The 15,473-nt window shown below is 43.4% G+C and overlaps 1 protein-coding gene and 1 long non-coding RNA gene across 5 annotated transcripts in view; both read right to left on the bottom strand.

The window, feature by feature from the left end:
- Positions 1–3,979: 3,979 nt before the first annotated feature.
- Positions 3,980–6,486, bottom strand: LOC114013386 (uncharacterized). The gene is made up of 2 exons (XR_003556314.2): positions 5,462–6,486; positions 3,980–5,423 (listed from the first exon to the last, which is right to left on the bottom strand). It is a non-coding gene; the product is annotated as an uncharacterized LOC114013386 (long non-coding RNA).
- Positions 6,487–8,806: 2,320 nt separating this feature from the next.
- The window catches only part of SLC38A6 (solute carrier family 38 member 6), a 50,352-nt gene continuing 43,685 nt past the window's right edge, over positions 8,807–15,473 (bottom strand). For all 4 annotated transcript variants that reach the window (XM_055801994.1, XM_055801984.1, XM_055801991.1 and 1 more), the window contains exons 13-16: positions 12,161–12,285; positions 11,183–11,327; positions 10,961–11,055; positions 8,807–9,831 (exon numbers count right to left, since the gene is read on the bottom strand). In XM_055801994.1, coding sequence (XP_055657969.1) covers positions 9,751–9,831; positions 10,961–11,055; positions 11,183–11,327; positions 12,161–12,285 — 446 coding nt within the window. In that variant the 3' untranslated portion in view covers positions 8,807–9,750. The remainder of the gene's footprint in view (positions 9,832–10,960; positions 11,056–11,182; positions 11,328–12,160; positions 12,286–15,473) is intronic.

Here is a 15,473-nt window from a genome sequence, read left to right as displayed (position 1 = left end):
CCCAAAGCTGGGGCTCCAGTGTGCACAAACCCGCCTCACAACTGCCAAGCGAGGGATTGCTCCCGTGGTCCCCCCAGCCCCCGATGCTGGAGCTTAACGGATAACGCTGAGCTATCAAAACACCAATGCACGCGGATTTTCATTATGCCTAGCAAAACGCTGTGCTTCGCATTACGTTTTTAAGACTCAATATCTCAGCATTAACGTTCATGTCAAAAAAGGAATTTCACTTGGTCTCTCCGGGGACCCCTAAGGCCCTCGTGTTTGTATCCCACCCCCGCAGAGGGAGTGAGGGGTGGTGGGGAAATGCTCTAAGCCAAATATTTCCCCCTTTGCAGCACGCTGGAGAATGTGCGGTGGCACCTCTGCTCGAAGGGAAAGGCCTTGTTTAGACAAGATGTGGCGAACACGAGGCCCCTGCCCTGGTGGAATGGCTTCAGTGGCTGGAAGAAGGTTGAATATTGACTTACTGAATTTGTGGGGAAAAAAAAATAATAATCTGTCCATGGGTTCCATGTAGTTCCAGCCTGAGGGTTTGCATCCCCTTGGGAAACATAATTCCTTGGCTTCCGACCCACCAAACTGAACCGTCAGATTAAGGAATGGCAAGACAGACGTCTTCGACTAACATTTGGCAGCCAGGCCGAGACAATGTCTCTCCACCATCATAATCTCCCCCTGGAAAAGGACCAGACAAATGTTCCCGTTGCTCAGATGGTTCCAGAAGAAATGACTTATAAACAGCAGCAGAAACTGCGCCAGCAAATACCAAAAGGAAAACCGTACCATTTCAACAACAATTTGGAACTGGCTCCAGCAGCAACACTCTGATGAGCATTAAAAATGAGCGTAGCCACCCAGCGCTGTCCGGCCGCGGCTGCCGCGGAGCACGGCAGAGCTCTCGGGGTGCACCTTGCTGTGCAGTGCCATCCCGCAAGGTGCAGACCTTTCTCCTCAATCCTATCTGGTGACCACGTTATTCAAGAGGTCTGGTTGCCCTTGACAGGATCATCCTTGCGTAACAGCCGAGGCTCTTCATACTGATCCCCACCCCAACCCCCTTCTGACCCTCGGGACGGGGCGGCAGCAACAACCGGTAACCCCGAAGTGCCACGGCAATGACTGTCTGCACTTCAGCTGTCTCGGCACCCACCAAATCCACAGCAGCCCATTTTCACATACAGAGTTTATGGGTAAATATCAGGTGACCCAACGAAAGGGCTTTTAGCTCTTCACCTTTCCTTACCGCTAGTGCCTGGCAAGTCGCAGTCTACCAGCAGGACCTCCCTGCGCTGCATCGTTCCCGAGAAGAGCGCACACCCAGGAGGGGTAAAAGGACAAACATTCTGAAGATGCAGCAATGTTTGGGTCATAAATTCCACATAGTGTCATTGAGAGACATGGCATGGTGACCCTGCACAGGTAGGCAACATCAAAAGGGCAGCGAAGGCCGTTGCCCCCCTCTGGAGCACGGGCAGAGGGATCAACTGTGGAAGCACTGAGTCTCAGATGCTTTTTAGGGACCTCAGCTTTCCCTGTTTGAGCAAAGTCACCTCCAGACAGACCTGGAATCTTCATCCCCTACCCACCACCTGTGATTTCGCCTATAGCTCCCTGCACCTCTGACCTCCAAGCCTTGATGAACCAGGTCAGCACCCAGTCAGTGGAGCAACCATGGAAATTCCCCTGCGGCCCTGCCCGCAGCGCAGGGGTGAGGAGCCCTCCTACGACCACACACCAACCGGCAATCAAAACGGGCCAAGAGGAGAAGGTCGGCGTTATTTCAGAAGTTTGCCCCAGTGCCATACACACAGGTTAACGGTAGCCCCATGGCACAACTTCTGCCCAGACTGTCTCTGCATCCGCATCTGGTTCCCACCAACATGAAGCTGATTCTGTCTCACTGCTCAGGTTCTTCAAAGCTCAGGCCTGCAGGATCAAATACTGATTCGGATATTTGGAGCAAGAGAAGCGAATTGCAGACAATAAAAAGCATGCATTCACTCATTTCTCACTTGAACAGGGAAGGAAGTTGTTCACCAAGATCCCAAAGCAAAAGTCTAAACACGTGTCCCACAAGCTACCCCTGGTGCCAGGCCTGGAGGGAGCTATAAAACATGCAGGCTACTTAAACCCTTCCTCCAGGAGATTCCCAGCCACAAGCTGCACAAACGCAGCTGGGGGAACGCTACGCTACAGCCGCCCGGGCCAGCACGTAAACGGAACAGCAGAGCATGACTTGGGGGGGCGAGAATAAGGCCTGAGATTTTCATCACCCTCCAACTCCAGCCCTACGGGTTCTACGCTCTACGGGTCATAACCACATCCCAAATCTTTTCTCCTTCCCTGTGTGTAAATCCCATTATCAAGTGGAGCTACCTGGGAGGGTGGAGAGACTGTGCTCCTGGGAACACCGTCCCACTCCGGTCGATGGAGCGGCAAGACTGGGCTCCTGAAAGGCAACAGCCTGTAACCACCGCCCCGAGCTTCCAGGGCTTGTTAACTCTCCTCTGGCCAGATGCACGATTTGCTACATGATGTGTGGAGCAGTAATTTCCACCCTCAGCCTCCAGAAAAGTAGTTCTGTGACCTGGGCTGATCAGCCACCGCACCAGCCTCGCCACTCATCGTATGTATCTAGTGGCTTCAATTACATCATGCCAGAAAACGGAGACGTAAGTCAGATGGCGAAGGCATTAATGGCAGCACTGTAAAGGCTCAACAATGCAAACCTTCCCAAAATGAACTGTCTTGACCTTCACTGGGCTGACAATAAAAGTGTGACATCATGTGCAAACGAGCTTTAAATTTAAACCAGGTGTGGAGAGCTGCCTGGCGTCGTGCGGCTGCTGTATAAACCACGAACATGCGAGCAGTGATGCTGGAGGCAAGAGAGATGCCAGCATGGACAGGACCCACTTGGCAACAAAACCAGGTACCAGCAGCTGGTGCGAGGCAAGACAAAACTCTGCATCACGCTTGAAAAAGCTGGGGTTTGGCTATTTGGTACCGGTTTTAGTCAGGGCAAACATCATTAAACGAATACAAATTTGCTGATACTCATTTCCACGTGTGTGAGCATTCATACAGCTCTGGAATCGAACCAGCAGCACAATAACAATGGATTTTTTTTCCCCATTTTTTGCTTCTATTCAGGACTCCCTTAGACCCTGCAAAGCACTTGGAGCTGTGCTCGCAGGCTGCCAGTCACAGCTATAGGAGAGCACCCCGATCCGCAACCAAAAAGCGCACCCCTGCTCCAGAGCCCTCCGAGGGCAACCACCAGCCCTCCGCTGCTACCCCCGTAACGACACGGTCTGCCTTCCCCAGCTGACCCTCACCTTGCTGCACATGCCGGCCCTTCCCAAAGGGGCTTCCACGAGCAGTTTTTTTGCCCGCGGTCCACAGCCTGCAGGCAGTGCTGGCGTCAGGCAACATGCTGCAGGGCTGCAGCCTGCGAGAGCTCTCCCGCGGCCTCTTGTTTTACAGAGGGGAGCAGAACAGCACCGAAGAGGCACGCTTTGCGGTCCATGAAACCAACACCTGAAAGGACGTCCAGTGAGAACTGCAGCTGACAAGTTTTTCTGCATCCTCTGTGTTTTGGAGAGCATGGTTCGCAGGGCAATGAAGCACCGAGCGCAGACAGGTCTGGGGGCAGCAATTCCTAACAGCTTCCCGGACGACATCACGCATCCATTTCAAGCTGGGTGCTGCAAGACATCACCTGCGTAACAGAGCAGGGATCGCACACAAGTACACAGATGAACAAGAACACTTGGAACTGCACAAGTATGGCACCATTACCAGACTGGGAATGATTTTTAAGAATGACACCCTCCCCTGGGAGAGTGATGCTGCAGCCCGAGCTGGGGCTAGAGCAGCAACATCCCTGCACATCAGGACCTAACAGCAGAGACAACAACCCTCGGTTATTTCACTAAGCAGGCACGTTACGGACAAAGCAAAAATGACAACTGCATGAGTTATACAAGTACTGCTCTTTATTTTCTGCATTTTTTGGAACATGCCCTGGCTCTTCCACAGGAAATCAGAGGAAGGGAGAACTCAAAATTGGAAATCTGTTGTACAACATACAGACTTGACACGAGCTAAGCAATTTTTACATACAGATAATTATTAACTTCTTAAAAGAAGTCAAATTGCACATGAAGCATGGTTGGATGATCACTACTGAAACACAAATACCAAAAACACCACCACAAACTGTAGAAATTAGGCAGCACTTTTGTAATACTGAAAACGCTCTCCCACCAGCAGTCATTAGGAAGTAGCAGTAAACGCATCAAAATTTTTCAGTATGTAGAGCATCTACGACTGCTGCTTTCAACATGAGAGCCAGCTGTAAAACAGCAATTTCAGGTAAAGCATTAAATCAAATCTAATAGGGAAAGGAGTTCTACAACTATCAATGTTACTTTAGCTCCTGGACTGATCTGAATCTCAGTCTTTAGAGAGCACGTTAGGATGCCCGCTACAGAAATCAGAGTATTTTCATCTCCTTAAGTAGGGACACGTGGAAACAAGTTGATAAATCTTCAAGTATTTGTAGTGATGCATTGGTAAATACGATCACCCGTCTATATTTTACAGAACTATCAGGGTAAGCCACATGAAGACCCCAGGCTGCTGAATTGGCAGGACTCTGAATCCTGAGCCTCCCCTTGGCTCAGGAGCTGGACTGCCAGGGAGGTGTCCCTCCACCGTCACGGGGATGGCGCTGACACTGCTACCCACGACAGACATGCTGCCATCCTCACATACCACACATGACGCTGAATACGCATTGGCTGACGCTAACAAAAGCGCTTCAGATTCTTCACAAATAATCCTCAAAATCAGTTTTAGGAATTTATTTTAAATGAGACCGGCCATACCGGGTCAGGCAAAACACCCACACGGATCTGTAACTCTGCTCACTCCTGTCCAAAGGAGAGGCCAGCAGCCTCACAACAGGCAAGCGTGGACTGGCGGCTCCCCTGCACCCCCCACGGACTAAAGCTGCTGGAGCACTGATCTCCAGATCAACACCAAAACGCTACTTCGTGCAGCGTGAGAAATACAGTAACAGCGTATGAGCCCATATTCTCCCTCATGCAAACAATGCACTTACGAGCTGGTGAAGGATTTAACGTTTGCCCTAGCAGCTCCATCAGACAGATCCCACTGCACCATCGTGTTTTCACCCTCATTAGGAGGATTGCAAGGGTAGGAAATATGGCACCTCGAGTATATTACACACAGTATAAATGATCTAAGAACTCCACATCAGCACAGGCTTCCCATGTTACAAAGTTAAGACGTCTCCGTGTTTCCAAAAGACAAATTCTCACAAGAACAAAGACGGGCACACCAAAAAGGTCTGTGTCTAGCACTGACCATCAGCGATGAGCAGTGGTGGACACCTGGTGAAAATGAAGCCTGCTGGGCACAGATACAGCACCTGGTGAAAATGAAGCCTGCTGGGCACAGATACAGCAGTGCTTTCCCTGATCCACACCCTCTCACCCAGGCTGCGCCCCCCGCATGATCACTTGGGCTGTTCAGCTAACAGCATGTCCCTGCTCAGTGCCCTGTAACTGACAGCGATGCAAAACTGAAGCAACAGGGAAGGTGGAAGCAGGGACAGAGAGAGAACAGCAGTTTCAGTGTCTCAATTTTCAGAACACCAAAGAGAATTTTAAACAAACTTACTGCCATGAAAAGAAATGTATTTAGGAGACAAACTGCTTAGAAAAATGAAAAGAAACCATAAGCATCTGCCACAATACAAAGACAGGTTCAGAGCACTTTGTTTTGCAGTTCTCATTCCTACAACGCTGTTTTACAAAAGATGCTCTCCACACCCAGCTTACCAGTCCACCTGAAATTTGAGCAGCCTTCAAACGGACAAGGAACAGAAATAGGAGAAAAAGAAAACAAATCAAAGGCAACCAATTAATTTTCAGCTCCTACATTGTTCTTCTTGTTCAGCTGGGGACAGGCAACCTTTCCAAGCGAGTTCAGAAATGCTGCAGGCCCCTTCATCCATACCTGTCAAGTCTTCATAAAAGAAGGTTGGAAAATGCTAACAGCAGGTAATAAAACAGAGCCACTGAAATTTATAAAACTGGAAATGCAGAAGAAAAAAATGTATCTGTAAACAATATATTTATCTGCATTTGAGTGAGCAGAGTTGCAGATCAAAGGCCTGTTTTGCTCAAAAATTCATAGAAGTGCACAATTGTAATGAAACCCTTACACAGACACAACAAACAGAACAGCATGTGGGAGATGCAAAGAATAAATTATAGTGTCCTTATTCTGCTTTTTCATTGTGGAAAACACTCATACCTTTTTCTAAATTTGGAAATAGATATTCTTTCTCTTTCTGCCCCTCTCTCTCTCTCCATATTTTATGTATCATGGAAACTCAAAAGTAGTAGTGTTTCTAATGCTTTTTCAGTTGAAATATAATACACATTCTGTAACCCCTCCCCCCCCCCCCCCCCCCCCCCCCCGTGCTGCTATCCTTTCTGCACTGCAGCCAGAATGTAATAATAGAGCTCCAGCAGAGGTGTGAATTGCTTCCATTCATCCTCATCAAGTATTAACTCCAAACACTAGCATTCATCATTCCAAAGTCTACTATTAAGATAGTTAGTTAATAGCCACACTAGTTAGGATAACACTCAGGGATTAAAAGCCAATAAAGTAGTGATTTCCATAGCATTACCAGAATCAACTGTAAAATTAACACTGTATTTCAGGTATTTTCTGTCACATTTTTAAGATGATGCACACAAACCCAACTGCCTGTGTACACACAGAGCGTTACAGTGCATGGCAAGACTCTGCTTTCTCAGGGTGAGGAGGAAAAAGCAAAAGCTCAGCAGAACTTTGCCAACCTTCTGTACCTTCACAGATAATCTAAGCCTCCCGTGTTAAGTCTTGCTGGTTAGAGTTTAAAATAAAGTGACTGCAGTGATGTCCTATGAGTATTACTCAACAGTATGCTACAAGAGCATATGATAAATGAGAAACAATTTCCATAAAATTTATAATAAATACTCCTCAAATTCTAGTGTCTGAAGAAAATACTACAGTTCATTCACATGAAGTTCTCCTGCTTTTCTAAAAAGCTTTGGTTCAATCAGACAAAATCACTTCCTCCTGTACAGCTGTCATTGCTTTCTCAAGGTACACTCTTACAAGGTGTGTATTTAGCTTTTTACACTACTGCCAGAGACGCCCCGCATGGATGAATCCCTACAGTGTAATGAAGCCTGTGAAACACAGCTACTAGAGGGTAGCCACATGCAGGAAGGCAGATACATCTGGTTATTAAGAGTTCCACAAGCTGGGAGAACTGCAAGACTAAAGGCAAGATGGGAATCCTCAACCAGTAACATTAACACAATGCTGAGAAAGCCTGACCGATCCCTTGATCAGAGGAGACCAGAGACCTCTCACGTCAGAGGCATCACCTACGCGCACACTTCAGCCTGCTGAAGCAGAACTGCTGGGTAAAGCATGAGGTTTTATGAGAAAAACGTGCTACCTAATGGCTGCTGCTGCTGCTCGAAAAGGTAGTCCCACTCCTACCTACCACCCCCCTTCACTGAAGTGAGCTCACTCCATTCGTTTCTCTGGCAGGTAACATCTCACAAATCATAAGTCACGCCTGCAAGTTAAACACGCCAAGCAGGAGCCACTGCCAGCTCCACAGAAGTAGTCGTGAACTTCTGGCCAAGGGCAGACATGCTGTTTCTGGTACTGACAACCTATTAGATGGCCCACCTTGTCTCATGAAACCCCTGCTAGAAACTTCATAAAAATAACTGCAGTCTTTTCCAGGGATCCTTTTCTTTGGGATCCTACCAAAACTTCTGAGTTAGTTCCCAGGCCTCACCACACACGTCTATATTAAACTTGTAATAGAAGGATATTCCCCAGGCAGAAAGGATTCCTGAAGCAGTACCAAGCTGCAACACCTGGGTGCCTTCAGGCCATCCATCAAAAATGAAAAGTATCTTCTGGATCCTGAGAGAGCAGAGTGATCTATTAGCATGAGAAATCCTAGTTTGTCAGCTCAGGAACACAGAAAGTGATTCCAACCCTGTTATTCACTGTTCCTCCCTATTAGACAGGTGAGGATCAAGCACATTCAGTCAGCGTTATGTTAAGGTTGGCACATCAATCACTTTTTCAAATCCAATGTTAACTAATTAAAAAGGTTAATAGCACAGACCCACTGGCAAGAAGTTAAACATGCCAGGCTTTGGGGCATCTCCCATATCTCAACTGGTAAACATAAGTTAGCGTGTTAACAGAACTGTCTCAGCAGACTTTCTAGCAACAGTCAAACTGAAGTGCTAACTGTGCACCTTACAGACAGAAAAATTAATTTTGATGTCACTGACTAGCTGCTTTCATTCTACATAAATGTATTACTTTGCTATGATTCACTTGTGTCTTATTCCTGCTTCTCAGATGTAAAAGTACTAAGCTAAATTAAAAGAAATACTGCATCTGGAAATAATTAAGAACTTACTCACTGTCTAAATCCTGCGATTTGGGTCTCAGGCCTAATTTCTTAACTTTACACAAGCCGTTTCTGTGGAGGCTTAGCTCCCTTAGGGCATAGAGCATGAAGTCTCTGAAGAGATTAGGCTATTTTAAAGGAATTGGATGCTATCAGACAGAAACAAATTTTAAAACCCTTACCATGATATGGGCCACTGCTTTCATTCCACTAACATGAGGAACTTCCGTGATGTGCTCTCAATACCATATTAACAGAGCCCAGTTGGTGTTGAAAATTGCATTCACATTTCATTTAGAAAAAAAAAAAGGAATTATGAAAGGGTACATGGAAGTATACAGAGATCCGAGGTAAAATTAGGATTCCATAAACGTAAGAATTCCTTTGTCTTCAACAGAGGCACAACTTCACCTTTCAAGCCCAAACCTTCTCTGACACACAACAGTACATAAAGTACAGAAATACTCAATTTCAAATATGAAACACTCTTAAAAATAGGAGTAAGAAAGAAAGTGTCTTTCACTGGGAGGAAGAGTGAAGCACACTAAATAATATTCAAAAGCAGGTATTCATTGAAAAATGTCTGTTATTAACTGCAAAATGGAAATACTCCCTAATACTACTATAAAAGCTATTAAGCTAGATGGGCAAAGCCTTCTAATTTAAAAGTGACTTCAGTATGAGGTGTAAAAACTGCATTTCAAAAAACAATTTAAAAATGTTATCATGTGCCCATTAAACTGGGCTAAGGCAGTTGGTTTCTGGATCCATGTTAGGATAAATGAGGGTAAACATTTGAAATCAGGAAGTTCTTAATATGACTGGCTGAAATTCTAGAAATTATTCAAGCAACAGAAGTCTTTCATGGCTTAGGATAACATGTGCACATATGCACGTCATGTTCACCATGTGCACTAAACCATTTTTGTGTTGCAGAAATTCTCAAGAGACCTTTTTACTTGTCATGATTACAAAATTAAAAACTAGTATTTTAGAATGACGAAGACTAATTGACCAATAATTGAAGAGGGCGATGCAAGATTAAAGAAGGAGCATCACTAACGCAGTGAAAAAGAGCACTATTTCTTCCACAGGCAGCTTTGGTCAGTGTTTTCTTTAGGATGTCCAGCATTCGTTTCAGTAGTTTTGACACACCTCTGGTTCTCGCTGTCCTTCTGAGGCTCAGTTCTGACAGTGACAATCGGCTGTTATTGATCAACCCAACTGAAAATTATTAGAACTAAACTGAGAAGGCCAACACAAATGCCAAATATAACCAACGCACATGCCTGTGAACAAAGAAAAGCAAAGATTAATGTTTTACTGAAGGAAGCATTTTACATTTCTAAGGCTTATAACTAACGATTAAATAAACCTGTAAAAACAGGTTTAAATAGCTTTAAAAATAATACTTAATGTTTCAAATTACACAGTCTTCAATCATAAGCTATCTGCTTAGGGGGAAACAAAGCTAAGCCTGCTCTGGGATAGTTTCATTGGGAACTCTCAGAGCAGCCTGGTTTGCTTGCTCATACCATCCATCCGCAAAAAAAAAAATCTGCCCTTTATAACTCGGAATGAATTAAGAAACTGAATTTGCATTTTACTCAAAATATAATTAAAGTTACAATGGATTCTTTACATTTTTGAATAGCCAGATGGTAATAAAACTACAGTTCAGGAGACAGTAGCTTGCTGATGTATAACAAGGCCCCAAATCCATTTGAACTAGTCGAGACTTTAAACAGTCAGAGAGCATCATGATTAGATTTTCTTTAAGATTCTCTACTTTGTCAATAGAAGAGCAGCCTTATGAATCATAAGAATAACAGAAGGACCACGCATAACCATCTTGTCAGCATTTTACCCAGTGTCATGAAGTTGCTCTGCTGAGCAGTGGTTAAAGTGAAGACAAACCAGTTACAGTGCAAAAAGCAGGCTGCTGCACAAATTCCAACTAGGACTTAACATACTACACAGAGAGAAACCATAAAGAGGAGAAAAAAAAATAAAAGGGGGTGGGGGGAGATGTTTTTGAGAAGGCTTACACAGAAAACAAGCATAAACACTGTTTCGCTTAAATGCAGTTTGGCTTTGTCCCAACTGCCCAGACAACATCAGAGTAATGCGTAAAAACGGAGGAGAAATTGGATTAAAAGTCAACATCTGAAAACTATAGGGAAAAGCATGTATTCCGATCAACAGTCCGGCATATGGACATACTGCTAGTCAAAAATGTCTTGTGAAGGAGTTTCAGAAAGACTAGAGCCATCACGAAGGATAAAAGGAAATGCTCACTGATTTTGTGAACTGCAACAAAAACAGGAACTTTGCCCCTTGGATTACGTGCTCTACAGTAAGATGCACCTAAAATGAGTCTGTTTAAATATAATGCGCACACATTAAAAAAAAGCATACCCCAAGTTTCTGTGGTGATAGAAAGTCCTCTCTGCTAAGTTTAAGATAAAAGAGTCCAGGATATACAAAAAGCAAACATGTTGATGTGGTTGAACCTTTAAAGAACAGAAAGTAAAACTTCACTTAGAGCAAGACTGAAGTGTATTAGCTTATCACAACATTGAATTTTTTGAAGAAAAGTTAAAAAAACACAACAAACACACAACCACCACCACAACTTACCAACTACTCCAAATACATTTTTAATGTCTGGCACGTACATTGCAAACAACACAACAATTGCATTCAGTGTTAAAGTGACAAGGATATGGCAAATCCACGACACAGGAAGGTGAGAGAAAAATACCATCAACACAGCTTTCCTTGCCTACACAACATGAAGAGAAACATTGCACGGGTAAATACATACACATACATATATTTTGACCTTATCTCAATTTCATAAACTTAAGAATTACGTTATTCCAGATTGAAAGAAAATGTTAAAAATGAAAAGGCAAAAAATTTAGTAATAGTTAAATGGTTTGGTTTTCTGTAGCATAAAGTTTATGCTAGTATTAAAGCAGTATTTACCACACCGCCGCTAGTTTTAAGGAATTTCTTTTTTGTAGGGACAAAAGGAGGTCTGGAAGATCACGTAGCAAATCTCGGTGTACTGTCAACTGATACGTAATCTATACGCTACATAGTTTTGCATGCACAATTTTTTTTGGTCCTAACTGAATGAATTTTCAGTTCTACCATGGTATTGATAAACTGAAGTAGGTGGGGTTTTGTGAAATAGGTCAATATGTGGTTTTAATTTACAATTAAATTGAGTTTTCAAGTATAAGTGTGTTTGTTTGCGGGTGCGTGCATGTAGAAAGGAAAAACCAAGTCAGCAAAACTCAATTTAAAGGGGAGTGGGGGTGGGTGGGAAATCAAACGGAATAAACTTTAGAAGTTCTGAATTCTCTAAATTAAAAACAATGCAGTGGGCTAGTTTTAATCTGAAATCTGTCTCAAGAGCACAAATTAACTTAGTGGTTACTTGTTATTTTGGAGCTCTCATGGAACATATGCAAATATGTGGTCTTTGATCAATCACTTGACAAGCAAGTTAAGATACACAAGACTAGATGTGACTCAAATATTGCAGTCTGCAAAACATTAGCGCTACCATTGCTTATTGCCAGCTTCAAAACATTTAGGAGTACTTACTGGGAAATGGATTAGAGGGACTGTCAAAAGCACCGCAAACAGTATAGCTAGTTTAACAGTCATGATGACAGTATCATGTGGCAGGTACCTGCTGTAACCTTGTAGTAATTCAGAGTCCACTTCGTCTGAAAAAAAAAAAAATGTAATTGCTTTGTTAACCATTTGAGAACTAAGATAATTAGAAACACATATGAAGCTTACATTCAAATTGATCAATTTGCTTGTGACTAACACAGAGTGAAGGGGGGTTGCACATACGCATCCCTGTGGCATTACTGAGACACTAGTATACATAACTTTGAGAAAACTGAAAAAACTTCAGGAGGCAAGGCTCTGTCGAGCCTGTGCTGAAGCCAAAGCTACCTAAAGAGAAGATACACATATGAAGGAGAAAGCATTAAAAAGAAAGATGATACGACATGAAGCCAAGTATACAGTAAAACTCGTTCTATGTCTCTGAAACAGTCAACACTAGATTCTTTCAGTTGAACTGGAAACCAGAAACAAATTAATTTTGCTAAACTGGCTGAATTGCATTTCCTTTCCCAGAAACATTAAGTGACATGCAAGGTAAAATTTCATGCTTTGAAAGAAAAGCTCCAATTCTAATTTAAAGGAAGAAAGAAATGTTCAAAATGCTAGGGTATGTGCTTTTATTGGCTATACTTAGCAATATATTGCTGGATGACATTGAGAAAGATATTTTTTATTTAAAAAAAAACAACCCCAAACTACTGACAATGGAGACTGATTCTTCCCTATGGTAAATGAGCAGACAAGCACAACACAAGGACACCTGAAGGCTGTCAGTTTGGATTCTTACAGTACCCAAAGGACAACAGAGGACTGCACCAGTGTCATGGTTTTGGCTGGGGAAAGAGTTAATTTTCTTCTCAGCAGCTGGTACAGTGCTGTGTCTTGGATTTAGTACGAGAACAATGTTGATAACATACTGATGTTTTTAACGTTTATACCAAGTCAAGGACTTCGCAGTTTCTCAGGCCCTGCCAGTGAGAGGGCTGGAGAGGCACGAGAAGCTGGGAGGGAGCAGAGCCAGGACAGCTGACCCGAACCAGCCAAAGGGATATTCCATACCATGGACCATCATGCTCTGTATTAAACGGGGTGGCTGGCCAGGCCTGCCCATCGCTGCGCAGGGACTGGCTGGGCATTGGTCAGCTGGCAGTGAGCCACTGCACCGTGCATCACTTGGGTTTTCACCCCTTTTGGATTTTATTCCTCTCTCCCTCTCTCTCCTTCTCATGACGATTGTTATTATTATACTTTATGTTATTTATTAAATTGTTCTCATCTCAACCCACAAGTTTTCTCTTTTTCCCTGGATCTCCCCCCTGTCCTTCAGGGCGGGGATGAGGCAGTGAGCAAGTGGCTGTCTGGTACTTAGTTGTCACCTGGGGTTAAACCATGACAACCAGCATCGCACCTAACCAGGCCAAACACTTTCAAATGACAGCTCCATTCTCTTCAGCGGTAGCAATTCCATGTGCTATCCCACCACAAGCGCATTTAGCTTTGCAAAACTGACTCTGCCGTGGAATTACTGTAGAACTGTACGCTGTGATACACCATCAGAAGCATTACTTTTGTACTATTCAAGGCAGAATGGAGGCAAAATGTGATGAATCAGCAATAAATACTTCACCTTTGACTTTTGCCCCTTTAAGGTGAAAAGTTTTACTAAGTTAACAGTAAAAGTCAGAGCCCTGAAAGTGGTCTGCTACCCTGGCTGTTTTGGTTTTTTTTTTCCTCGCACACCTTGGCTCTATGCTTTTTTGGAAACCAAAGTTTCAAACCATCTGAACCACACAAAGATGAAGCACGTCTCATTTCAAAGAGGGAACTCTTTATCTGTTGTTTTGTTTTCAATTTAAAATAAAAGTGTTTACATTTTCTCAGACTGCTGTTCTAGGAACAGGGAACATATTCTCTCTAATACTTAAAGAAATTAGTTAAACAAGACAACCAAAGAGTGAAAAAAGGAGAAGCAGTTTGCAAGCAACCCAAACCCTCTCTTACAGGCACCCACTGTTGGTTCCAGGGTTTCAGGCTCTTTGAGTCCAAGAGCTACTACAAGAAATCAGGCTTTCAGAACACCAGAAAAGTTCCCAGTGAAACGGACTAAAAGACTACATTCAAGACAGGCTCCTGTCCCGAAAAATAAACATGAGAGTGAAGGTAGAAGGAACTGGTCTGGTTTCTGCAACTATCACTGTTCTGTTCCCTGGATCTGTCCCACCCACCTCTTCTGTGTTTTGGTTTTTTTTCTTTTTAATTTCTTTTTGAGCTCTCATCTGGAGACAGATGGTTATCCCACACTGCCTGATCTCAGAGTGGCACTCCAAATCATATTTTCCTACAAACCACACGGAGACAGTCAGGAAACAGTAATAGTGGCCTATATGTTATTAGGGGTTTCAAGACTGCCATATGATTTTTCAAAGGATTCTGAGTGTCAAGGAAACATTTTCAGACAATTATGGTCAGACATACACTTATACTTGGGGAAATAAGGTGCAGAATTCCCTAGATATCTGGAATTATTAGCTGCTGAAATCCAATATTCTTAGTGCTTTGTCAGACACTATCTCAACCCCGTGATCCAAATACAGAACACTTCGAGAGGAAACCCTCATCAGAACACTTTGTCTTACTGCCTTACTATCCCTTACAAGAATTTTTATTCATTCCAATCAACACAGGTTAGCATGTGATCATCTCATTAAAAGGGTGAGTTTTCAGAAGACATGAGAAGAATCCTCATAGATGACTGTGATGCATTTATGTGACGGTATTTGTATGAAACTGCTCCAGAAGACAGATCACCAAGCAAAGGTGATTCAATCTGACAATGTGTGCTATGTGAGCAAAATGCACCGTAACACAAATTTACAGCAGGATACAGAGCCAAATGGTAGTTCTTAGAAAAGGCATCACACTGTGATGTTATATTACAGGATACCAAAACTGCTCTATGAAACAGACACTCACCTCTTCTGCCAAGGTTATGACAGACCTTTAGAAAAAGGTCACTATGTAGATAAGGGTTCTCAATCTTTCTGCGTACTTGGGAGATGCAAGAATACCAGATAAAGTCATCTATGTTTAAACTCAATTAAAAAATTGTACTCCGAAGTATTCTAAAGTCCAAATGCAGAGTTATTAAATTGTACTGATAATTGTAATAAATGTATTGAAGCACATTGCCATGTAAATTCCACAGCAAATTAAAATGAAAGATGTCTGTAGATTTTGGTAAGGCAGGTGTCATACCCCACCCAGTTCTGTTTGTTAA

The sequence above is a fragment of the Falco peregrinus genome, chromosome 1 (assembly GCF_023634155.1).
Source record: "Falco peregrinus isolate bFalPer1 chromosome 1, bFalPer1.pri, whole genome shotgun sequence".
Taxonomy (NCBI): Eukaryota; Metazoa; Chordata; class Aves; order Falconiformes; family Falconidae; genus Falco; species Falco peregrinus.
This window is presented reverse-complemented; position numbering and strand designations above follow the sequence as displayed.